The 27915-nt window shown below is 38.2% G+C and overlaps 1 protein-coding gene across 1 annotated transcript; it reads left to right on the plus strand.

Annotated features, from left to right (window-relative positions):
* Positions 1-2145: 2145 nt before the first annotated feature.
* Positions 2146-27817, plus strand: slitrk6 (SLIT and NTRK-like family, member 6). The gene is made up of 2 exons (XM_072464123.1): positions 2146-2316; positions 23782-27817. Exon 2 carries the CDS (start codon positions 23792-23794, stop codon positions 26309-26311), a length of 2520 nt encoding a protein of 839 aa, XP_072320224.1. The 5' UTR covers positions 2146-2316; positions 23782-23791; the 3' UTR covers positions 26312-27817.
* The last annotated feature ends 98 nt before the right edge of the window (positions 27818-27915 follow it).

The raw sequence follows: 27915 nt of genomic DNA on the forward strand, positions 1-27915 counted from the left end.
AGTTTTACTGTCAGTGAACAATTTAGAGGAACGTTAAGAGGCAACATAAAACAATGTGTAACTTTAATAATAATAATGTATTTATTATTATTTATAATACAATTATTGACTATGCTAAAATAAGATAAAGGCATGCAAAATAAAATCTGTACAATAAAACTGATTTAAATACAATATAAATGCAACTACATCAGATTTGTGCAGTGCAAAACGCTGGTTAAGGTTTTGTCCTAATTACATTTACTTCAAAGTATAAATCAGATACTTTCTAGTAGTTTCCCCAACTATGTTTGCTCTTTCTTTTTCCTAGACCTCTAGTTTCTACTTCTACTTGAATAATATTATTTTTACATACATTAATACTCTTAGTACATGAATACAAAGATGGTGTTGTTGTGTCCTTGAGCAAGACCCTTCACCCACCTTATAGGAACATATATGAATACTGTATATAAATATGGCTGGTAGGTTTGGTGGGCAGTGACTCATTTATCCACACGTGAAAGTCATTATTTAGAGGCTGTCACAGTACATGGGTCCATTTAATTATTAAGTCCTAAAACAATTATCATCTTGTACATTACAGACACATTTATCACTTGATTGTACTCACATGATTGTATTGTGACAGTAACACATTGTCTGAGGTTACCAGACTAGCCCTGCCTCGTAAATTTGAGCATGGACCATGAATTTCAATGCTTCTAATATGTGAAAGGTCAGAGGTCACGCTGATTTGTTGTTTCAAGCTCAAGGACAAGCAGGATTTAGATTACGCCAAGATGGATGACACGCTGTTTAGGCTAGTTCTGGAAGGCTTGTCAATGGACTTTGCCCTAGTTACCCACGCCCTCTTTATGAATCATTGCATACTTTGACAAGAATGAAGTGTATTTAGATCTTGCAAATTGATCGTGATTGTGTGATTGGCCGTTATTTACAATGTCCGCAGGAATGTCAGAGGTCGAGTTTCCTTTAGTTCGAGATAGTCAGCAGTTTGCCAGTGAATGATGAAGAACTCTGCGTGTTAAGCTACGTTTTCTTTTCAAAATAAAACTCAAAAGTACAGTATGTTGATAAAATACAACCCATTGCTATACATGGTTTTGCCAACTGCTTTTGGCCTATGTATATCGTTTTATTACTACATTATTACTACAACAATATTATTTTAGTGTTCATATTTTGGAGAATTTATTTTGCCAAGCATATTTTCAGAATTATTTAACAATGGCTACGGTTAGATCACTCAAAAGGATAAAATTATAAAATACGTGTATACAACTAAATCTAATTTGCCTCCAATGACGTCATCCTTAGATTCTCCGTCATTTTAAACTCTTGAAGGTTCAGAAATCAGAATAATATCAGATTGTATGTGTGTGCGCGTGTGTGTATTAACATAGCGTATAGACCTATAATGGTGTATTGACCTATAATTAAAACAAAAAAATATATATATACATTCTATATTTACAAATGTATAAATGAGGTATTTTGTATAGACGTAAAAGACAAAAAAAAAATAAAAAGATTAACTATTGACGTAAAACATGAAACATCGCAAATGAATGTATGCTATCTGAATGAATAATAACATCCGTAAAGTATCGCTCCATTTGTCATTGCTTCTTGCATCGACGGACATTCATTCTGAAGCCAGCGTTGCATTACCATCCTTTTATTTTGAAAGTCACACGTGGAAGTCACTCGCTCTACCCTCGCGCAGCTTGACGGCGCTTCCCTTCCCAGCGGTCCACCTCTACAGCATGCAAATTACGGAGCGAGTCCAATATATCGCAGATTGGTTAACAACTCACAGCGCGCGTTGCGGGCGCAGGAGACGGACACGTTGCGCACTGGCTCCCGTCACTGTCAGAGGAATTACAAACCTTACCAGACTCGTTTCTTTGCGTCCTCCGCCACTTATATCACTATTTTGTGCGTCTGTGTGTGTGAGGAGAAGACGCTCCAGTCTTCAGCACCATCCCGGGACTGGACTGTAGTCATTTTTTTATTTTTATTTTTTTACGCTGCGGAATAATTAGTTGCCTGTTTGTGTCCGCGCGCTAAGGACAAGGCAGGAGGACTATAAAAAAAATAAAAAACAAAAACAAAAAAAAAGGACATAAGAGATTGTGTGAAGTTTGCGCTTGGACGTGTCTTGTCAATGCGCGCATCGGAGGGGTCCTGCCTTTGGAGAATTTAACTGACCAATGTGACCAGCCGTTCTGCGCTTCACATGGACCGCGTACAGTAGCGGGACGTTCTCTTTTTTTGTGTGTGTGGACTTCATTTCTGCACCAGCTTCCTTCGGTAAGTCACGTTCTTACACGTAACCAACTGTGAGTGACTTCTATAGCGACTTCACAGGAATCCAGATTTTTTTTTTTTTTTTTAAGACATGTTCCAACTGGTTAAGTGTTCCGCTGAGGTATTTTCCCTAGAGTTCCGTGACCAATTGGAATGAGAGAGAGAGAGAGAGGAGGAAAAAAAAGGCAATTGACGTGTGCAGTGTCGCTAAAACCCGTTACGCACCGATCCCAGTTAAACGTTGACGAGAACAGACGGGGACCGATGCGTTTTTAGTTTCCCTTGGGGGGCTCCGTTACCTCGCGCACACCTGGCCGTCTGCCACTCGGAGTTCCAGTATCCCACAGTGACTCGGTGTGCACGGCTTTATTATTGCGCAGGCTGTTTCCGGTGTGCGGGTTTATGCCGGTTGTAATTGCGGTAACGTCTTGATTGCTTATGGTCTGTATAAATGTAACTGAAATGATGTTCCACTTATTTGATATTGGGGTCTAGGAAGAAGAAGAAGAAGATGTTTGGTGTGTGTGCGTGTGTGTGTGTGTGTGATTAAAAAAAACGACACGATTAAACAATTTGTCACGATTACAGAGATCATGACCTAACAACAGCGAAATCTTTCATTTTCTTTCATTCCCCTTGTGTAGCATGTTACTATTTATCCAAGTCTGGGACTGGCTTTACACGATTGAGCATTCTAATTGACAAAATAAATTGGATGTGGAAAAAAAAACAGCCATATAAATACAAATTGTCTGCTGTAAATGGGCTATTTTTGGACTACAGATTTCATTTAAAAGACTTATCGATTGACCTAATAATCTTGGGTCGATTTTGTCCACAAATTGAGAACGTTTTTTATTACACACGTCTATTTATTATTTGACTGACATGTATTATGTTAAAGCTGAGTACATTTTCCAATTGCTCTTAAATATTTTGGACAATTTCTTAACTTTTCAGCTTTGTTTTTGCACACCAGACTTGCTCATTCTTTTTTAAGATGTTGTGGGCCGCAGGCTTTATTAGGCAGGAAAGGAGAGTGTGAAATGGGGGATGAGAGAGAGGGGAGGACATGCAGTAAATTGTCGGGAGTCTGGATCCGAACTCACAACACTGGAGCCCGTGTGTACGTGTGCTGTGCCTTAACCACTCCACCACCGGGCACCACCAGACTTGCTCATTCTAACAGACTTTTTTTTTTCTCCCAGACTACCCCCTCGTTAAAATACAGTAATTAAGTGCGTAGCGTACTAATTAGTCTGAAATTGTCAAGCTCTTAAATGAGTTTTGTATCTCTAATTTTGTGCATGGCTGATTCACGATACGTGGACAGCTTCATTTAACATATAATGAACGCAAAGGCTATTTATGCGTGAACCTATTATAAATATTAATTGACCTCCTTCATGGCACTTGCCCTCACACCTTTAACACATTTAACTCACTTTCCACACAAAGCCTATATTTCACATATCCAAGAAACTTCAAGTGGAACTCAGGGCTGCGATTTTACCATTTAAATAATGCAGAGTCAAATCTAATTCCCTCCTTGACTTAGATTGTTAGGCAGTCAGAGGGAGTTAAATTGTGAAACTTTTTTCAAGCAGTGCCGTTGCAAACACTGACATTATCATAATAACCTTATGTAAAAATGGCCTTGCAAGCTTATTGAACAAAATGCAGAATGCACTGTTAAAATATAATCGAATTGTCTCCATAACACTGACCAAGGTGTATGAGAACTGAACTCCCTCTTGCCCTTGTGAGTAGGTGGAAGTCCATATTATTACTTTTTGCTGATTTCTGTGAATGAGTGGGTGTAGAATTTATGTTGCACCTATATAACACGAGCTGCACAACTTCCAATAGCGACGAAAGTATGATTAGAATTGCTTCTTCCTGGTCTATGAGAACTTGGGTAGACGGTGCAATGGATAAATTGCATCGGCTGCAGCTAGGGGGTGCTAATCGGCTTTACAACGATACGACAAGCACGCTTAAAAGCAATGGAGGATTACCCCTTTGTGTGTGCTTGGATTATGTGTGGGTGGATTTCTAGGTGTAAAAACAACAAACAGTATGAGTTCCTTGAATAAATGTACTCATAATACACGTGATTTTCAAGCTCCTGTATTATTCAAACAGGAGCTTTTTATTTGCCACAGCGTTTGCTCCTATTGCAACTCATCCTCTCCACAGTGCCGCTCGTCAGACGCAGTTATCCCCCCCCCCCCCCCCCCCATTCCAGCCAATGATTAGGACAAATGGATTCTGTACTTATGGATCTCTATATTTCTCCTGCATCGATCTGCCAACATTAACGTACGGCTTCCCAAAGGATTTTTGGACTCGGAGCCGTAACGGTGTGAAGTGGACAAGCTTAACCTGAAGCTTTGTTGAAACTATTGACAAGAAAGTCCAATAAGAAAGCCCACTGCCCCGAGCGCCCACTGCCTCCTATAAAACGGTTAATAATAAACATTGTGAGAGGGAATTCTATGTCATTATCTTCCAACTGCTACACTTTACCAGCACACAAGTATAAAAGGGGAAACAAACACTTTGTATTAGAGAGAGAAGAGCAGGAATATACTGTAGTTTGTCTCCATACTAACAAACTAAAAATGCTAATAATGCCCTTATGTAGACACTCAAATGCAATTTTTGACAAAGAGTAATTGTAGTTTCTTAAATATTACCCTATTACAGATACAGACCATTCTAACTGTTCTGTTCTGTTAAATGTGTCCTATTTAAATTGTTTATTTCAGTATCATCAGTACTTTTTAACATGAATATCTAGTGTATTTACTTTTAGTTACCGTTTTTATCTGGGTATATTGGGATTTTTTTTTTAAATGATCTTAGTTTGTTCACAAAACAATGAAATGCAAAGTCCACACAGATTGAAAACAACATGCTGCTATTCATTTTTTTCATTCCTCGTCACCATTTTGTACATTTGAAAGTCCCACCAATGTTAAGAATCTGTTGGGCAGTCCTGGACACAATAAGAACCCTATTATACATGTTTTAGCGGTAAAGACGCGGAAAGAACATGCAAACTCCACACAGACAAGCCCCATCCGTTTCGAGAATCAAACCTTTGATTTTATTGCTGTGCAGTCGAAGCGCCAACTCTTCCATGTCTCCACCACCTTTGTCTGATTCAAAATTCAACCTAATCCTTGAAAAATACATCATTATATAAATGTTTTCTGTATTTTGTGATCTAAATCTCTCACACACAAATGCACAGTCACTCTAATGCCATTTTTAAACTAGCATGAGCACAGACGTGTCCAAACGACGGCTTCACGATGGCTTACGGCTAATGAGTCCATCCTCAGTCCTATCTCGAGTTAATTGGTCGTGAAGGTTCTTGTCGAGTGAAGATGGAGCAGGTCAACTCCAGTCAACGCGGCGCTTCAGTCATCAGACACTCGCTCAACTTCCAGCTCCAGCTTGATTAAAAGAAGGAGCCTAAGTGAAGGAGACAGAGTAAAACAAGATGAGCACGCCAGCAGCCGTGATAAGTAACTGCTTTAATCACATGTGTCGTCTTTGAAGTCTTGTGTTGGTTGACGTTTGGTGGAGTTTACTTGACAAATCAGGAGTTTAGTGAGGTTTGGAGATGGAAAGTCTATTAGTGCGAGTATTGAAAATGACTTTTTATCTCTCAAATATTGGTTTGATTTAATGGACGGGGAAGTATTAATGGGTAGGGCTGGGCAATTGATCACATTTGAATCGAGATTGAGATTCAGTCATGTCCAGAGGTCTACAGCCGATCCTCTGTCAGTAAAAGCATGTGGTTTGGAGCAGAAGTCAGACTAAACAACTGATTAAAAGTCTGTATTGTTTATGTTCTTGAAATCAGTGCTTAAAGCCATTTTTAGTTTGTTTGTGATTTTGTATTTTTTTGTATTTTCTAAACATTGCATCTAATAGTGACACATTATGGCATCCCAAAGATTGATTCTGACATTTATCTTGTTGATGAATGGAGTGAGGAAAGATATGTTATGTTGTGGAGACAGCTGTTTTTGCAAGATGGACTCGCATATGTGCAGGCGCGCGTAAGTGTCTAAATACTGCTATGCTGTAGTTTGGCATTATTTTAAGGATTTAGGATTTGACAAGGCAATATTGAGAAAAAAAACAACTTGTATCTACATATTGTTTGCATTATCCTGATGACGATATTCTGACAATATTTTGGCATGTGCTAAAATGTGCCTGTTGAATGGGAAGTGTTATTGAAAAAATAAACTTTTCAGATTTTTTATCATAAGTGTATACTCAAAGTTGCATTCCTGTATTTTTGAGTTCTCCTTATTTTTGAGTAATCCTACTTTGTCATGCAACTGTGGCTGTGAATGTTCAGAAAATTCCTGTTTTCATTCACTCCCTATCCCCGCCCACATTCCTGTAATTAGTTCTGATCATTTAAAGTAAATTAAATGAAGACTCCAAGTGACACAAGTAGGGTTCTAAAATGTCAAGTAGCTACTTTATAGAATTAAAAGCAAGTCAATGACACGCCACTACAAAGAGCTTATCAGATCGGCAGTTTTGATTAGGAAAGCAACGGACCAGTTTCTCTTACTTAGCAAAATGTAAATTAAAACAATTTAAAAGCATGATCTACTCATGTTATAGCAGGGGTTCTCAAACTATGGAACATGTACGACTGGTAGTACGTGGATTCCTCTGCAGTCCAAATATTTGCTCAATTTAAAGAACATTTTTGTCCTCTTTTTGGTTTAGAACTTGTAAAGTAACTGTGTAGTCGTATGGTAAACCTTTCAGCCATAGATTAGACCTAGAGCGGTGCTGTTTTAGATCAGGTTTTGAGGTGGTGGGCAAATATTTTCTCAGGTGGTACTTTGTGTGAACGTTTTGACGACCACTGTGGTACGCTCCCAAACTAAGTACGCACCAAAAGCTTAATGTGTCTCCTTTAATATCTTGCTGAGGTTCAAGTTTCGCACAACACATTAATGGACCATAAAATTGACCACAAAATTGCAGACGTATCACTTTATACCTTTTTGTTTGAGGGACACTTGACTTCTCTGTGTCTTTTTGAGGTCATCTTTAGTAGTTGTAATTGTACACAAGACACTCGATATTCTAATTCTCCTCATCTCCCCAAACAACAATTGTGATATCCATTTCCCGCCTCTGATCGACAATGCTCTAACATTAAAATCCAAACGGCATCGAGTTGTAGACCTCTGTTTAAATGGATTAACAATGAAATGCATCCATCCAAGCGAAGGTGAGTTTTTCTCGTTTGATGAGCTACGGCCTTTTGGTCGACATTGGCGTAAAGGTGAATTGCACGCTGTAACTTTTCGGTTTGCGGTTTCACTACCTGCTTGTCTCTAAGGAAATGGAATTGCTTCATCTGGAATGACATGGAATTAAACCTTTTTGTCAATGCAATAACATCTCCATAGAGAGGACCCTCCATCGGCGAACTTACCGTACATCTTTAAATTGAAAAACAGCACTCCAAACTTACACTATTACACACTATAAATGCAAATATATTGAACTGTCATGCGAAAAAGACCTATTGATATCCCTGCCCTTAGTTTATATCCGCAACCACAGCGTTTACTTCTTTTAAGCGAGTGTGGACTTGTCTAAACTCGGTATGACAAACTTTCTGGAAGACATTAGCGACTGTTGACTCAAACTCCCTCAATCACTCGTTGCCAAACTTTTAACAACCATTAGTCATGTTCTCTGAGTCAAATTCCTCATATACATTACTCATAAACAATCCTATCATGTCCCATTACGTCTTACATAATGATCTGTCTTTGACAAACGGACTCGGCGCTATCGCTCTTCCTGCCGCATCTTACATAAGCAAAAGCGATGCCGTATGCTTTATTTTTCTTTTATCCCTGTCTTCTTATCTTGGTGATGTTCAGAGACTTGAGCATGTGTTTGTTTCTTTAGAAAACCTCGACTCGGCGCTGCCCGTCAAGCTCGAGAAGTCTGTCAGACAGTTCCAACTCGATCTTGAAGTCTTTCCACTGGGACTGGGCTGTAAATGTATAGGAGTTTTTATACCTGCACATCAGACCGTTACATGATCTTTGCTGCGGTTTTATGGAGAGGAAACTTGCCGGAACGTGTTTTGGGTTCTTCTTCGAATCTTCTGTCATGTTGTTATGCTGATCTTCTCCTAATTTGACCTCAGACAAGTTTTATTAGGCTAGTGAGAACTGTTCCACACAATGAACATAGCTTGGAAGAACAGCTTGAAACTTGTCAGGACATTATAAATCAAATTGGGATACATTAAATAATAGTGTACAGTATGGTGCTAAAAACAAAACATAACAGGTAGATTCATAGTATTTGAAGTACATGACAGATGTTTCTTTTTTCAAGCACAATATAAGCCTATTACTGCAACCATTACAACAAAACAGCTTTTACTTCAAGGGGCTATTTAACTGAAGGACATGTTTGTTTGTTTTTTGAACACTGTACTTCAATCAACCTTTCTGATCTGCGTAACGTTCATTGTCTCATTGTGGAGACAGGTTCATGATTTATCTTGCATTACATCCTTCTACGCAGTTAAAACTTAAACAGTGGTAATTTATGTACATTCAAATTTTTAATGTACCGTTAAAGATGACTTTTTTCACATGTTTTGAACCCTGCGTGTGAACCCTATTTTATACTTCGGCTGAAATTTTATGTATTATTCCATTTTTACAGACTAACAGACTGCTTCAAATGCTGCATGTTTTATTATAATCCGATTCATATTCACTGCAAAATTAGTCTAATGAGGAACTGAATTTAGACATGTCTTAAACGTTTTAAAGATACACGAAAAGAGTGAACATGCGATACAACGGTCTGCATTTATGACCCGCCCCAACCCACCTCACAATGGAATGAGTCTTATGGGTCATCTTTCTGTGTAAAAATCTCATGTTACAACATGGACACCTGCAGCTTATAGACAGGTGCGGTCTATATATGTTAAAATATAGACACCAATGGAATTCACTAATTCCGTTGGTGTGGCTTATATTCAGAAGCGAAATCTGTATTCCAATTTTTAGAAGAAAATAGTGAGTTCTCTGCTCGTCAATAAGAATCTGTTTAATTGGATTATCATTTGCATTGCATTAGAGAAATGATGCCCGTATGTGGTTGATTCTCCTTGCTACTTATAATGTGAGTTCTTATCAACGGAACATCTCCACCTATTTATAATTCAGTCATGCGACTGGCACCAGTATAAACCCTCTGGCCTTTTCACTTTTATTATTGAGAGAGAATTCAAGATTTATTATCCGATTCAAGAGAAACAACAGGCTTATACGTACAATAAATGAAGTGTAGTGTCATTATCTGCATTGAAGTGTCAACAAGGTGCTATTCATACATTCATATGTCATTTCAACAAATATATTTTCAGTGTTTAAGGCAAAACACTGCACGTGAATAAGAAAATACCAATTTGAAACTTGTGTATGTGGTTTACGTACATACATGTAAGAACAAATGTATAACAAGTTTTTCATGCAATGTTTTCTTTTATAAATGAGACCTTTTATGTCTTAGATATAACAAAATTGTACATATTTGGGAAAGCTAAATCTAAAAATAGAGACAATTTCTTGCTTCATTTTGCCCTAAAAGAGAAGATTTTAGATATCTTATTTTGTTTTTGAGAAAATCTGATTTTTAACTGAAAATGTTCCATTTGTTTTGTTTCAAACTTCAGGCTTTGAATTATATCAACAAATCCTTCTGTACGATTTGTCAAAATCTTCTTAAGTACAAGATTGTAAAGTTTGGTGTTTGAGGTGCTACTTTAAGGGCTTATCTTTATGTCTCTAATGGGGACAAAAAATCATTTTGAGAAAAACTGCCTTTAAAATTACAATGTTTCATGTAAATCTTTGGATGTTATTCGATTAATTAATACACCATCTTTAGGTGCAGATTGGACAATATTGTTGTTTCCAGGTGAAAGCTTATATGTTTAGAGAGATAACTGACCAAAACATTAAGAAAACAAATTGATAATAATTAGCTTCTAGTGTCTCGCGTTAACAGGTTTTAACATCTCATGGCTTATTAATAATTCTGCATGATCACACTTCTTCATTGGCTCGTGTCACACTGTTGCACTGTGTGACATTAAATACTTCTCTTTCTGCATGAAGACAAGCAGGCAATACCACCAGGCCAAGTTACAGGTAAGACGTCAGAGTCAAATAGAATAAAAACACCAGTAATTTAATATAATGAGCATTCCAGGCAAAGCAGTACCCTGCCATTATCAGATCCTGCAACAGAAAAGTTACATAGTGCACCTTTGAAATTGCTTTTATACATGTCTTTGCCAAGCTCTTTTTTCCATATTTATTTATTTACCAGTAGAATCCCATACACATTATTTTACAAGGGAGCCCTGGTCAAGAGGCAGCAAAGTGTACACAGCTATAACAAACACACTTTAACATTAAAATAAAAACTCTTTCTCCAATCCATTTACAGACAGGAACTCAATCAATTTCCAGTCTTTCTGCAACATGTTCCAAGCAAAAGAAGCTGAGTAAACAAAGGCTTTCTTCCCCAGCTCTGTTAGGGCGAAAGGAACAGAGAGCAACAACTGATCGTTTGATCGTAAGGAATACGAGTCAACACTTCTCACTTCTGTGTGATCATAGTACAAATGAACAGAGGCAGTAATCCAAGCATTGCCTTGTAAACAAATATGTACAAATGTCCTCGCCTCTTTGTGGCCAGAGGAGACCATCCCACTCGTGAGTACAAGTCACAGTGTGTCATGGTTCTACAGTTAGTAATGAACCTGAGAGAAGCATGAAAAACCGTGTCCACCATCTGAAGACATGAGGAGAAAGCGTTCATATAAAAAGCCCACCATCTCTATGTGTGGTTTAAAAGTGAGGGAGTCATCAATCAAGACCAACCAAGGTAGTTCTATTCATGAACCACTTCCATGACATGCCCTTCAAGAGTGGCAGTTCTGCCTTTTGCCCTTTTGTTTATCCTCCATCCATTTTTCAGCCCGATCCGGTCCATCTTTTGAAACCTCTCTTGCTTTCCTGCTCTCTTCAGCTTGCCTCTCATTCCCTAATCATACCAGGGTAACTTATAAATGCTCCGTGACATTACTGTAAATTTTTCTGAAGTTTGGAGAGGATTTCATTAGAGTACAGGAACTATTTCAATTGATCACAAACAAGCGATTCCAAAATGTTCGATAAAACACATACGTTTTATATTGACCTATAACCAGCCAGAACTGCTGATTTCCAATCTATGCCCTTCTTTGGTCTTGATTGAAAGATTAAAAAGAATTGAAATAAGTGGCTCTGCTATAAAATCAGCTCCCCACTTTAGAAAGTAAGGTTCTATCAAATCTGGTCCTGGGGGATTTTCTGTGATCTAATGTTTTTTGAGCTTTATGCATATGCTGCTGTCTTCCCTCACTGCAAACACCTTAATACCACTGTAACCTTGGTGTAATGTTGCCTGCTCATTTCTGGAGAACTAATTACTCCGCATTAGTTAAACAGACCATTTGAAAGGCAAGCCTGCTAAATCAGTCTTGCCAGGGGAGCCGTGCCTGGTCCATCCTATCTTGCCCACTTTGTAGCTCTATCTCGTTGCCATAGCTCTATCCTGCATATGTTCCCTATCAGAAATTCAGGCACACCAGCAGAGAATGGAAGCATGAATGATAACTCCAATGATGAAGTAGAAGTGCAGAGGACATGAACAAAACAAGTCTTGTGCAAACACAATGGTGAATATTCCGATAAGTAAATTTGCTTACATTTTCATACAATACATTACAATGCAGTGATGAAAGTCCCTCCATTTGCCAGTCAAATCTATGAAAACAAATAGGTCAACATGGCAAACTATACCAAGATGTCAATAAGGGTGTTACATTTGCGTTAGTAGTGGCATTAGTAGAAGTAGTCGTATATGTATGTTCAAATAACTCGTTAGAGTACTCTTGCGTTAACCATAATTAACATTAGTGGATAACCTAAATGCGTTTTGACTGAGCTTTATTATCTTTTATGTTGACAGATTACAACAATACAATGCCATACAATAATACAATTAGCATGTGTTGGCCAGTCCTCAAGCAAGGAAAAACCATTGTGAAAAAAAAATGGTGGATTAGCAATGGCACAGACGCACAACAACAGAAAGCGCTTGTTTTAGCACTGTAGTTTTTCAAAACGTGCATTGGAAAGTTAAAGGTCCCATAACATGGAAAATCGACTTTTCAGAGCTTTTAACCTTCTTACATTGCTATTTGTGCTTCATATATGTACCCAGAGTTTTTTTTTTTTTTTATTCCTGCAGTGTTTAGCTATAGTACAGACTATCTCCTTTCCTCGAATCTCCAAACTGACGGGGGGTGGGGCAAGACCGCGTCATAAGGGCAAGCACGCGTCACCACTTATTATTATCAATTATACACTTAGGATAGACTACGGAACATGAAAAAATGCACGTTATGGCACCTTTAATCTCTCTTGGTGTGAGGACAAGACTCACTAGTCACTGATTTGAAAAAGTAACAAAAAATGACATGGGTACCCAAAACTAACGCGTTATGTTCCTCGTTACTAAAAACATAATTTGAGTATGCTAATGGGTTACCAGCTAACACGTTACCTCCAACTCTGGATACAATATAGGAACAACTTGAATTAAGACATCAACAAGGCTATTGGATTTGTATTATTAGTATTATTTGTTAAGGATGTCACAATATCACATTTTAGTGTTACAATTATTGTTAGAAATGAATAACGTGATTTAACGATTATTCAGGATTACTGAGCCCACAACCAAACAGTGATACCTTTCGTTTTCTTATGTCCAATTCCTCAATTTTGGCTTCACAAAATTGAACCTTCTGAGTAACAGAATAAAGTGACTTTGCTAAAACAGATTAAAAACATAATTTGAACCTTATAATCTTTACATCCCTGTTTGTTGGGAGTAGAAGTAGCCACAATAAGAAAGACTCTGAATACATTGAACAGGGATTACCAGCTCATTAATATTGCTATTTTTTTTTTTTTTTTTGTCTTAACAACATAAACCATTTTGCCAAAGAACACATTTAATTACAGTCATGATTCTCTTTGTGTAGAAAATTAGAATTTTGCTGCAATACAGCGTAAACAAGGAGCTCATATTGTATATAGACACATTAGAGTACACTTATTGTTATGGAAGCCAGCTGTTAAATGTTACTCGATACAGCTGAGTCTTGCAGAGGGAGGGCGAGCAGCCATGCGCGATCCTTGTAGTCCCACAGTAAACTGCAGTGGCTGTGTGCGCCGCTAGCTACGCCAGAGGGATGTGTCTGTGCACGGGGAGGCTGTTTGGAGCAGGCTCTGTACAGATGCTGCTTCTGCTGTTGGAAATGAACAAGGTGAAAGGCACTGGGGGGGCATTAAATGGTTTAATTACTGTAACTGCCATTATTCCAGTTTAGTGAGCAAGTCTACTGTAGCTTCGTCAATGGGTGTACAGTAGAAATAATGACAACTAATGATTAATAACTTCTCATGCCGGTATTCAATATTGGTGTTTTCTGCTTTCTAGTGAGGGGGCTTGCCTTGCCACAGATCTGACCTGTAACTTGGCCTAGTTGCATGTAAAAAGCAGGGGGTGGATCCTAGCCGTGAAAAGTTTCATTGTGCACCGTTTAAATGATGTTTATTAGCAGGTGTAATTAGATGTGTCCGTAGCAGAATGTGCTGATGAAAGTTGCGTTAGAGAAATAAAAGTTTATTTATTTTAGCTTGGGAGTCTCAGTATTTTTCATTGTACTATTTCTCTTCAAAAACTACATTATCATTGCTTTCAGTATTGAAGAATATGAATAAAAATTACAACCCGTTAGAATTGCTATGGACATTTGGCACTGTTTTTTTGTTTTGAACATAACATAAAGCTTTTGACATTTAACAAACATATTTATGATTTTTGTTTTGCACAATAACATTTGGTATTAGCAATAATACGATGATTTAAACAATGCAGCTTAAAAATAAATAAACAAACCATTTTTTCCCCTCAAATCAAAACTCTCAAACTACATGCGTTTTACATGTAGATGATTTTCTGTGGAAATAAAATAAATATTGTGAAAGCTGTCAAAGTCAACACATTAATTAATGTGATTAATTATAGAAAATGAACACATTAATAATAAATTGACGCAGATTAATCACACAGTCTGTTTTGACGAAGTGCATTCTGTTAGATCATGCAGGGACGCTTTACCTGAAATAATGAGGTACCATACTTTTCAGGCTTTACAGCGCTCATGAAGAAACTAGAACTTGTCCATATACGGGCCGCTCCTGTCAATTAACCACAGGTGCCCATGTTGTAACATGAGATATTTTCACATAAACACGGTAGTGATGTGTCTTTTGAACGGGTGTTCTTGCGGTTCCCGCTGCGCTGTGGGACTAATTAGACTAATTTCTCAGTGAATATGAGTTGGATTGTAATAAAACACTCAGCATTCTGAAGTTTAACTTCTGTTCTTGATTACTCTGTGTGAGCTGATCTGCCTGTGTCTTCACATCTGGATCATCTGCTCCTGAGCTCGTACTTATCGCGTGATTGTTACGTTGTAACATGAGATATTTATGGTCCATGGTAGTGATGCACATGTTTTCTTTTGACCCGTGAGTCAGGTCTGGCCACGAAAGTCTAATTTTACTGCTGCATGTTCTAAACTCGTTTCCAACATACAGTGTGTTGATGCACAAGAAGCATCCTCACATTGAGTTGAGCAAGAAAAAAATAGTATCAAGGTTATTATGCGACACAAGATGCGATTAATGTAGACATTTCCCATTGTGCTGTAGTTGAAGAGGCCTCTTTTGTGTTATATTAACTGTTACTGAACTTGACAATACGGAATATTTACATCTTGAATTAATGTCGAGGATTGTTTATTATCATAAATCAATGGCATTGTTGACTGGTAAAGGCTGCAAAGTTTAAAACGTTGAAGTGCGGCCCATATATTAGCTTGCACACAGACACCACTGGTAGTATATTAAGCAGTATTTATACTGACCTGACAGCGGCCTCAGACTTGGGAGAATTAAAATTTACTCCGACAACCTCTGCCTTGTCAACATCCATAAATCAGCGTCACTGTTGGTGGCCAAGAAAGTAAGGTCAGAGGAATGCTAGGAGAGTAAGATGAGACTCAAGAAGAGGCCAGACTTTTATAGGTGATTGTGTTGGGATCGATCAGGTTTATCTTTTAACCAGACTAATGAAACATATATTTAAACACACACATTACACATTTTTATACATACTTTATCAATATTAATTCCTTAAAAACTGTGTATGATATCATGATCTTTGATCCAAGTAGGTCATGTAAATTCAATCTTCTCCAAAAAGTACACATGTATGTAAAATGTTTTTTTATGTTGCTGTATATATCACAATAACTTTGCTTTTGCATTCAGAAAGCATGATCACCTACTATTGGAACAGTGTTGTATTGTGACATCCCTAGCTCCAAGTTAACATTCTTCAAACACATAAAAACACCCAAATGTGCTTTAAAAGAGTGAGTTGGCAGATTAGTCTTGAATGCGCTTGCTGCCACTGGGGATAACAACACTTTTATACTTGTACATCAAATTGTGTCGCGCGACAGCAGAAAGAATTAGGCCCGTGCCTCCTGGGTTATTTACAGCACACGCTTGCCTTGCTCATCCTGAGAGTGATGGGGAGAGAACATGACTGTAGACATGTTTAATATCTAAAAATATGGTCCGAAACTGTGCAGGGAACACAAAGTGCAAAGCTAGGTTATGTCACGTATGCGCTTATCCGCTGCAAACTATGACAAATGTGTGTAAAAATACGTTGTACCGCAGCACATCGTGTGCCGAGTGAACCATGTCAAATCGATGCGGGGCAAGGGCACGTGCAGGCCGCTGTCCAGTAATGAGAATGTGCTCACTGACCGTTTGAGTCCAGATCGGTCTTCCACAAGTTTAGTTCTAACTTTCACATATAATGGCAAGTGTACGGCTGTGAAATGCGATCGCAATGACTGGCATTAATGTTGACAGAGATGCAAGGGAAGCTGCAGCGGTTATTGAATGGTGAATGCAGAATCACACATGCAAATGCTGGGGAAAAAGATAGAGCTTGTTGCGGATTAATGTGGAATAAAACAAAATGAGTGGTTTGCAAAAACAATTTATCTTCTCTTTTTGTTGTCAAATTCAGTTTGAGAAGTAAAAAGCTATAATAAGATGTGTCAATGTGAAAGAAAATGAGAACATTACAAAGCACAAAGTCATCTCATTTTTAGATTATAATTTAGTTGTGTGTTGCATTATGGGAAAAACGGGGGGGGGGGGGGAGAGAAACACAAACATTGTCCTGTAAAATAAAAAAGATTTTGGTCTTGAGGTGCAGAACTAGTGCCTAAATATTTCAGAGCTTTTTTACATTTAACACCATTTTTTTAATTGATTGGAATATTTTTTTAAACATGATTGAAATTGAATATATTGCACAGCCCTAGGCTCAGCTCCTTATCATGGTACAACTTCTGTATATGCAATGAGTACACGCTGACAATACTGAATAATGAATGTCAATATGTTTTTTGCAGTACCTGAAGAATTGTATAATGAGCACGTAGCATACTATTCTGCTGGTATTTTGTCAGGGCATTCTGTAAATGTCATTTTGGAGTCATTGGCAATCGACCCACTTTGTTTCCTTAGTAAAAATGGCGAATTAAGGATCCCCCGCAGTACACCGGCCCTATTAAACACATTGCATTGAGTGATTTGAATGGTTTCGGGCTATGAAATGTCAGCAGTCATTAGAATAATTGATCAATGTGAGGTCGAGGCGGCGTGTTGTCGAGGCGTTGTACGCAGATGGATACACAATCCAGGGAACATGGCGTTATTTACACTTGATTGGACTCTTGAAGGAGTGGTAAGGTGCATGGTTAGTGCGCTGGCATCTTCCCACACACCAAAGGCATGCGCGAGACAGTGTGAGGATGTGTGAGGAAAATGTTTGTCAGTGAATTGCGTGGGGGGGACAAAAGAAAAAAGCTAAAAATAAAAGTTGTATAAGGTTAATGAATTCGGCAATTGGAAGATTATAGTTCTCAGACTATGGTGGGACAGCTTTTTGTGTCTAGATTTTGATGCTTTACCAATCTTTGTTGATGCACAGTTTTGCCTTAAGGTGAACGATATCTCTTTTGTGGAGATGCTATAACTTTGCATGGGATTCTCCACTGTATCAACTTCATCTATTCAATTACATGTGTTTTATTTCAAAGTAAATGAGATGTAAAAACCTGCATTCTTCTGAGACTGCAGTGTGCGCCTCCTCAGCTCTGACCTGTGACTTGGTTTGTTCGTGTTTATCTATAACATCTCCATCGACCTTTATCAAAATCAGAAAAGGTTTATTGCCTTCACATAGCAACTTGCTTTGGTGATTCGGTGCAACATAAAACAATGAACAATGCTAAAATACCCTATATAAAATCAAAAAGGAAAATGATTTAAATCTGCTATAGGATAAAAAATAAAAATGGGCTTAAACACAATTTACAGTTGAATTTACGGATGTAGTACAGAAAGTGAACAGTGCGGTGAGTGATTGATTACATTCAATTAAAATTAAAATCAAAAGGGACACGCGTTAAAGAAAAACAATTAAAATGTACTGTTGTATAAAAATTAAAATAGGCTTACTATGTACACAAAGGACACATATTCTGCGAAATTTAAATTCTTGAGCTTTTGTAACATTGTTTCCTCATCAAATCAATTTAGCTTCCGTCAGGCTTGTTTGATGAATCCTGTTTATAAAGTCCTCTCTCTCTGAGCCTCAAAAAACAACTATCTGTGAAGGTAAAGCTCCGAGATAGTCTGCGCTGTTTGAAGTCCATAAATAATTGCTGTGCTTTTCTGCCGTCAAATCCTGTCTATTACATCTGTGTGCTTACATAAGCGTGGCAGGGGGAAACTAGCATTTGTTTCACCTATGTTATTCCCTCTGCTGCCAGTAGATGGACCCCAAAGTCAATTCCTTGCATGGGAAATGCCAGAGAGACATGAAGTCAATATTTTTTTTGTATTCTAAAATATTAGATGCTAAAGTAAAGGGACTCAAGACCATGTTTCAAAGGCCAATAGCAATAATGTATAATACCTGTCCTTTAAAACAAAGTGGCCTTATAATAAGCAACTGCAGCAGCATTGTATAAACTGCAGTGCAAATACGTTTTGACTCAGTCTAAAAGTGGCCAGCAAACAACAATTTGTTATATTTTAGTTTGGCCTAATCCTCTGATAATATCAAATATATATCTTATAGTTCAGGGGTAAATTCATGCTTTTTTCATTGAGTAGAAATACACTGCTCAATCTACTGAAACTACTGCCTGTCATAGGCCCATAGTTGTTTGGTAAGTCCCTTTCAAATAAAACCCCTCACAGCCCTATGATTTATGTTGAAATGAATGCAAAAAGTTGTTTATACTTTTAAGAGCTGCCACTAGACTGGAAAAATTTGAGTCGTTTGGATCAAGTGCAATGTTTATAGGATTTGAAATGCTGAAATCCTGTTGGAGTGCATGACGTACAGCTTTGCATGCGGTAAACATTCTCCTCAGATCTCCTCATTTGCTCGGATTTTGAATTTGCTGGAATATTTTGAAAGCTTTTTTGGCCTTGTTTAATATGCATAAAAGATGCCATCTTGCATTTTCCTAATTGAATTGTCTTCATTGCAAAGTGTTTTTAAAGAGTTGAGTAAATGCAAATGTTCTCGCCTGGCATGGTTAGGGTGTTTGTCACACTTGAAATGGAAAATGGATCGGTTATGGAGTCTGTTTGAAGTCCAGCATGCAGCTTATACTGTATGCCAGTTCATATCTGGGCAAAAACTGCTCCGATAGCATCTGTTAATAGCTTTTGTTTCATTTTGCTTTGTCTTATAAGCGAATGGGCAGAACAGGAGGTGAGTCTCGCAGGGGCATCTTGACCGCCGCCAGACGTTTGACGGAGCTGACATGAATAAATAATGAAAACGGCCAAAGATATCTTCCAGCACTAAATATTGGAGCTCCCCTTTTTTAGTCCTTAAACAATTGAGATCAACTAAACCGGAAAGCCAATTGAAAAATGGCTGAATACCTTGTTTCACACAGCAAACGTATACATTTAATTACTTTTAAAATGCTGACATGGTGTTGAATCACTTATTTTGTGTAGTTGTGACACATATGAAGACAAAGTACAATGTATGAACACATCTTAAAATGTTCACCTCACATTTCAATGATCAGAAGTTAGATTATGATTATATATGATTATATTTTTGGTGTCTGTGTAAATAGATAAAATTGTGAAAACGCATAACAAAATTCTGGTCAAATCTATGAAAACTAGATGTGAACAAGTGTATTAAATTAGTAGGAGCAGTATTGCGATGTTTACCTATGATTGACATGCAGGACTAACTCTTTTTGGAATACACATGCCCTTATACATTATGAAATAGTCCAATCTATAGTATAAATAATAACTACAGGTCTTTTGTGTGGGATGTCTCCTCCATCCTTTCAAATACTTGCATGCCCTCACATACAGTACAAAACTCTATCTAGCAGCGCAATAAAGTTAACAATGACCTTCAGATATACAGCGCAGTGTTTCTGAATACCAAAGACTGTGGAGATAGCGTTGGCCTGGTTTTTTTCATCAATGATTTTGACTTTACCCACCAGCTAGAATATCTTTCGAGAGGTAGCTTAAGGGAAAAGGTGAACCAGAAATGAGGCAAGAATGCAATAACATTTCCTTTTGTTTCTTGAGAAAAAAGTATTAATATTTAGGTTAGGTCACATTTGGTTCTGGTTTTGCTAGGCTTGTCTTTGTTTTTTTTTCATTCATTTTTTTTTTTTTTTTTTAGAATAATCTTTGCAAAATAGTTTTTGTGTTGTCATCACAGTGTCTTATCATTGACCTGAATGTGATTCCTGCATTCAAAATGTGTGTACAATACACCGGCATGTGACCAACAACAGCCGACTGCATTTTCTACAATTATAGGTGTAGCGCGTACACCTCCGCAAACAGTTTCCACGTCTCATTGGCTTTCAATAGACAAGTACATACCAGAAGTTAAACACAAAGAGGTTGAGGAAAGTTGGTAGATTGGAACAGATGGGTTTTAGACTTTGACAAATAGTGTGCCTTAGAACATGTGCAGAATACATGGCAGAATAAGGAGGAGACACAGAGCAATGTAGAGTCTGTTTTGTAAAAATAATTGCAATATTTTATTGTACTAGTTTTTTGGAGTGTATGTATTCAATAATTCAGTGGCAATCTCAGGCACTAGTAATCATTAATACTTTCATATTTCTACAACTGCTACCACATAACCACTTATACTTAAACATGTTTCCAATTATAGTGCTAATACATGTACTATTACCACTGAAACCAGTTTTCCTTTGTGTACTTCTGGTACCACTAGTATTAAAATACACATTATTCACAGGAAAAGACTAGTTGCTGGAAATTGTGGTGTCCAAGTAGCCCACCATGTGTTTTGGGGTTTGTTCTATTGTTTAAATATATTAGTTTGAGACAAAGCATTCCACTGAACGTCAGTATAGTGTATTTGGGCCTCTAAACTCCTGCCATGGACACAATAAATGGATACCTTTGGGGCATTCGTCTGGCTGCAGGGGAGAAGGCCATCATGAAAATAAATGGATAACACAAACTGAACCAACAATCAAAATGTAATAGACTTTGTTCCAAAAATGCCAAACTATTTGTTTTTGACTGTAAAAGTGTGTGTGTGTGTGTGTGTGTGTGTGTGTATTATTTTAGTCAAGTCTTTCTCTTCCTTCATCTCTCTAAGACACTTAAGTAATCCTTGCACAGTCTGGCCTTTGATCCATACAAATCTATTCAAATTAGCACAATAGTTTCCGACTTCCGAAGTGCTGAAGCCTCTCGCCATCAGCCTCACTTTTAGATACACTCAAATTGTAAACCTAATTGGTCCTAATTAACTAATTGTCTAATAAATGATTGTACATAGTGTGCATTACAGATCATTGAAGCAGCCATGATTTTTTTCCCTTTCTTGCTGCCTGTATTCTAAATGTGAGGGTTTAAAAAGATTGATTTGACTGCTGCATTGTTATGAGTCATTGCCTTTGTTCAAATATATACAAAGGGCAAAAAAAATCGTTAAAGTAAGAAGGATATTCTCTTGCCATAATGGCACAGAGTCACCGGAGAGAAATTCCATCTTTCCGCTATTATTCATGCTTTGATAAATAAATGTACTTGATAAAACACTCCTCCTAGAAGCTCTGCATTAGTAGCTTTTTGGCAGTTACTTAAATTCTGCCTTGGAAGTCCAAGTACATTTCAGTTTATTATAAAAATACTAAATTCTTGAGTTGAATATTCTGGAGTTAAAATGTGTCCTTTATGAATAAAAGACACATTTTATGCTAAAATAACTTTTGGGATCTTTTAACCATGTTTCCTCTTCAAACACATACCTGGAGTTGCATTTAGCTTCATCCACACTAGTTTGAATCCTGGTTAGGAAGTCCTTTCCCCCTCCACCCATCAAAAACACTCTGAATTTCCCTGATATATGACCATGAAGTCTATAAATCATCGCCAGACTCGTTCTATGCACTTCTCCCATCTAGTCACTTTGGCTTTCCAGCCCTCAGAGAAAATGAATCCAGTTGTTTATAATTAACTTGTTTAATTCCCTTTGCAGCCAGTAGATGGCACTAAGACTCAGTTAGGGCTATGGGAATATGGGAATGTTTTTTTTGTTTTTGACAAGTTTTTTTTTTGTCTATAGCATGAGATGCTAAACTAAAGGTATTCAAGAGCATGTTTAAAGGCCATAACAATAAAAATAATACATCACATTTGTCCTTTAAAGAGTTTTCAAAATCTCAAATATTACAACGTTCTAAAACTGATATTGAAATTAGATACACATTTGATTATGTGTTGATACAAAAAAAAAATATATAAAGAAAAATATAAAACACACAAAAAACATGCTTCGGACCAAATATTTTTTATCTTTATTATGGTAACAAGTGCAGTATACGGTGCTATACAAGTGCAGTATATGTTGCAATTCTACTGTGCAGCTTCATGTAATGTCAGACTGGGTTACAACAATGCAACTATATAAAGAAACATTCACAGCTTAGTTTGGGACAGCGCTCTTTTAAACATTGTTTCGCCTTTTAGATTAATGCATCTTTAATGCGAAATGACTATATAAAGGCTGTTCTCCACTGTTCGGCATGAGTGTGACCTCTCATGCATACTATGAACTTATATACGTCATTTTATGCCGTTTCCAACTACAGTTTATTTGCCATAGTACATGAAAGTTGCATGATAAAGATCCTGCGGGATGGGATATCTTTTTTCAGTGTTAGTCATGTTAACATAATGTCTAACATTCAGTCCATACATGTAATTTGTTTCCATCTTTACTGAAGTATGCATCATTTCTTGAGTTGTACAATTTATCACATTTTAATGGGACTGTGATAAAATCAGTAGCAGATGGACCAAATATTGGCCTGGATGGTTTAATTCAATAGGTGCATCCCCACTTTTATTTATGAACAAATAAAACATGTTTAATTTGTTGGTGAAATGTATGAACCATCATCTTTTTAAAACAAGCTTTCTGGCTCTTTTTGTTTACTGCATACAATTAAAAAATTCTATTAATTTTTTAATGTGTTTTTTTAACACTGCAATAATTTAAAGTTAAAATGCCTTCAAGCTCCCTACATGGCTTCCTTCATAGCTTGCATAGGTCTTGCAAAACTACACAATCATGACATGGAACTATTTGCAGATGAAACTAGTTTTTTGAGAAATAAATAGTTATCTTTTTTGTGAGCATGTGTTAAATGGCACAACATTGGATAGAATTCACCTGCTGTTTAACCTCAGGTTTATTTCAAAAGCGCCTTGTGCAACTTTCTGGTTCAGGGCCCGCCCCTTGCTTGTCTCCATTGAGATGTATTTGCTTTGGCTGGAATGTTCCACAATCTGACAATAAACAAATCCATCTCCACGGAAACAAGCCGGTTACTCAACTAAGAAAAAAGTTACTGATCAGTTCAGTGGACTGTCATTACAGTAACTTGGGTTACTGTTATCAAGTTCATAACCCTTATTAAAGGTTTAATACTTTTTTATAAGTAACAAATATACATGTTCAATGTATCAATATGAGGGGATCAAGTCAGCCAGTGCTAATAGTAAACATTGTTCCTCTTTTCTGTTTTTGTTTCAGATCCGCCGAGATGCAGTCCTGTCTCATTTTCATCGGCTTGTTTCTGTCCATGGCCAAATCCCAAGATATCCCCCCATCAGAGGCATCATCCTCTCTCAGTGAATCCTGTGACTCCCTGTGTTCATGCGAGGGCAAAGATGGTATCTTGTATTTGAACTGTGAGCAGAGGAACATAAGTAAAATCTCCCAAATCAAAGTCCCGGCAGGCGTACCCTTCCACCTGAACCTCTACAAAAATGACTTGGTCGAGCTGCGTGCTGAGGAGATGGAAGGGCTTAAGCATGCCCTTTCGCTGCACATCGGGGGTAATAGCATACAAGAGTTGGAGCCAGGGGTCTTCAGCGCTCTCGGATCACTGAAAAAACTCCACATAAATAGCAATTTCCTTGTCACCCTGAAAGAGGACACTTTTCAAGGCCTGGTGAATTTAGAGTTCCTCCAAGCTGACACAAATTTCATCCGGGTCATTGAGCCGGGGGCCTTCAACAAACTGATCCGTCTCAAAGTCCTAATCCTCAACGATAATTCCGTTGAGTTTTTGCCCAACAACATCTTCCGCTTCGTGCCCCTCACCCATCTCGATTTACGGGGCAATAAGCTTCAGACGCTGCCCTACGTCGGATTCCTGGAGCATATTGGACGCATCATGGAACTACTTTTGGAAGACAATGACTTTGTGTGCGACTGTGATATTTTGCATTTAAAAATCTGGATGGAAAACATGCGGGCGCAATCTGCGATAAGCGATGTGGTTTGTAGTCATCCGCACCAACTTAAAGGGATCATTCTGGCCAAAGTCAAGAGGGACGTCCTATGCCCATCCCATGCAGACATAAACTTGGAAGAACCCTCTAAGTCACTTGATATGGTCGTCACCCCCTCTTCAAAGCTGAATCAAATTCCCAAACAAAGTGACGGCAAAGATGAATCAAAAGCCCCTTTGCCGTCTCACCTTCCGGGTAGTCCTTGTGTCGAGTTCTGTGCTTGTCACAACCATCCCGTGACAGGATTTTTGATGCATTGTCAAGACCGGGGCATCCAAGAGGTGTCCGATATCGGGATACTCCAGCATAGCCCCACTAAGCTGGTCATGACCGGGAATATGATCCAAAAATTGCGCAAATCAGACTTTGTCACGTACGATAGTTTGGAGTTGCTGAACCTTGCTAACAACAGAATCGATTACATTGACAATGAAACTTTTCTTAGCTTGAGTAGTCTGAAAAAACTATATTTGAACGGAAACAGAATTGAAAAACTGTTCTCCACTATGTTCGTTGGCCTCCATAACCTTGAATTCCTATACCTGGAATACAACCTCATCAAAGAGATTGCTCCCGGCACTTTTAACCCTCTCCCAAACCTTAAGCTCTTGTCACTGAACAACAACCTCCTTAGCGCTCTTCCACCTCAAATTTTCCGCAATGTCCCTCTCAACAAATTAAACTTGCGAAAAAATCTACTCATGCACCTGCCAGTGAGCAACGTGCTAGACCAACTCGACTCCCTGGAGCAGATTTATTTAGAGGACAACCCTTGGGACTGCAGCTGTGACTTGCTCAGCTTAAAACAGTGGGTGGAGAAACTGAAAAAGGACACTGTGGTCGGGTCCATTTTGTGCCACACGCCAAAGAAAGTTGTGCAATCTGAACTGAGGAGTCTCCGCCATGAAATGCTATGCCCAAGCTTGGGAACGTACTACCCCATTGAAGAGGTTGTCACAGCTACGCTTGGTCCCGACAATACTGGAAATGGTTTGCTAAGTACCTTGACAGAAACTGTACCCTTATCGGTGCTAATCTTGAGCATGCTAGTCTTTATTTTGTTGATAATATTCTGCTCTGCCGGACTGGTGGTTTTCCTCGTGCACCGGAGACGAAGGAGTGCTAAAAGAAAGGTGCTAGAAGAGCAACCTCGAGACAATTCAAGTAGCAGTCCGATTCATTTACACTATAGTATGTATGGACAAAAGACTACGCACCATACGCTAACTCAACGAACGGGGTCGTCCTCTTTGTACGAAGACAGATCACACAGTCCGATCGTCCAAATCTGCCGCAACCCCACTTACTGTGCCCAACACAAGGAGCATGACACCGATATGGATTATAGCATGGAAGATTCCGGACTGAAACACCAAGTTTGCCGGAGTATCATGGAAAAGGAGAACACATCCCCCCTCACCGGCAACCCAAAGTACAGGTCATTGCCAGGAGAGTGCCCCGCGGAGTTTGTCATGCTTGGTAATCCCAGTTCGCTTTACAGGAACATTTTGGAGCGGGAAAAGGAGCTACAGCAACTCGGAATTACGGAATATGTTCGGAAAAACATGCCCCAGCTTCAGTCGGCGGTGGACATGCAGGTCCCCGGACATCAGGAGGAGTTAAAGCTGATGGAGACAATTATGTACTCGAGACCGCGCAAGGTGATGCTAGAGCAAACTAAGAACGAGTACTTTGAACTCAAAGCAAACTTGCACTCTGAGCCGGACTACTTGGAGGTTTTGGAGCATCAAACTCCTTTCAACTAAAAAGACAATACGACAATTATTATTATATTGTTCCAGACCAAGTGCCTTGTCCTGTTTGCTTCGTTCCATTGTGTGAGATATATACCATGGGCACATCACTCATGTTTAAGTAGCACAGAATGTAACTGGTTTTACCTGTGTAATCCTTTTCGGTCAACCCCAAATACGTAGCTGGTGAAGAGTGTTCAAATTTAGGCAAATTCTTTATGGAACTGAGGCATACCATTTTGACCACTGACAAGAAAGTAGCATTGTATCAACCTTGACAGAAAATGTGATGTTATTGGGTACAAAGTCAGTTGTTTTGATTTGAGAACGTTGGAAAACTGAGTGTCTTTAAAACGACATCTCTTACGGCGTGTTAATGGTAAGTATCTATTAAAAGTGCCTGAAGGAAGCTAAGGATACTGTAGATCAATACATGGACCGGTTAGAAATATTTAAAGCAGTAAATTTGATGTATTGGAAAACCTACAAGTCAGGTGGTCATAATGTTATGCCTTGTTGTTGTTTACTATATTATGATCTCAGTTTGTTAAGGGTGCACATGCTATAACCTTTTGTATTCCACTTATTCAGCCTTTTATGATTGATTATGTTTTGATGGCGTTCTCTTGCCAAACACATTGATCCAACTCCCCCGCGGTCCCTCAATCTCATCCCGCACCCCGGCAGGATGGCAGCAGATGTGTGCGAGAACCAAGTGAGTGAATTCCAATCACCACTTGACCTAGAATTGCTGTTTAATCACTATATCCTTAGTCGGGCTGTGACCTGATTACTCCCCTCTGTCAGCCAGATGCAAGTGTTACCCGAATGCTCATTGTGCCGTACAGTCAGCGAAATGCCAAGTGTACATGGGACAAATTGTGAAAGGAAAATGGTTTCATTGTTGTTTCGCTGACGTTTTTTGACACACTGCAATGTTAGCAGTCAAAAGGACCTTATTTATTTTTATACGGCTTCACTTTAAAGGTGAGTCAGTTCTCCTATAGAAAGAAGATCACTTCGAGTTACAGTATCGTCTACACAAATGTACAAATGCACTGCACTGTTCAGATGCCATAAGACGGTGCATGACAATCAAGTCCTGCTGATGACTTTATTTTTGTTTCGAGATGAGCCACTATGAGGATGTGAATGGTTCGACAGGAAACCTATTTTTGTTACAAATTATATTCTGCCTCGTGCTACCACTTGGAACTGGTTTTCAATGGATGCCATATATACATTAGTATTGAAATAATGAAACTTTGATTTTTGTCACTGATAATATTCCAACAGCTCTGGAGAATTGGAAATTGCATATTCAAAAGGTTCATTCAAGCACATGCTCGGTAGCTTTTATACTAAAATAGATTGACTTATTTATTCTGTATATGTTGTATATACTTACGTTTATTATTAATAATTATTATATCTTTTTTGTTTTTGTGTGTGCCTTCAATGCTGTATAGAATATACTATGAGTTGTAAACTGATAAAAAAATAAATAAAGAATGATATTATGGCTTGTTTGTGAAATTGTGCATATTTTTTCCAAGAACAATAAAATCTTCGAAAAGCAAGGATAAAATGAAGTGTTATTCCACCCACAGTGACTG

Source organism: Eucyclogobius newberryi, unplaced genomic scaffold (assembly GCF_026437365.1).
Source record: "Eucyclogobius newberryi isolate DKJ021-1_F unplaced genomic scaffold, fEucNew1.0.hap1 SCAF_1, whole genome shotgun sequence".
NCBI lineage: Eukaryota > Metazoa > Chordata > Actinopteri > Gobiiformes > Gobiidae > Eucyclogobius > Eucyclogobius newberryi.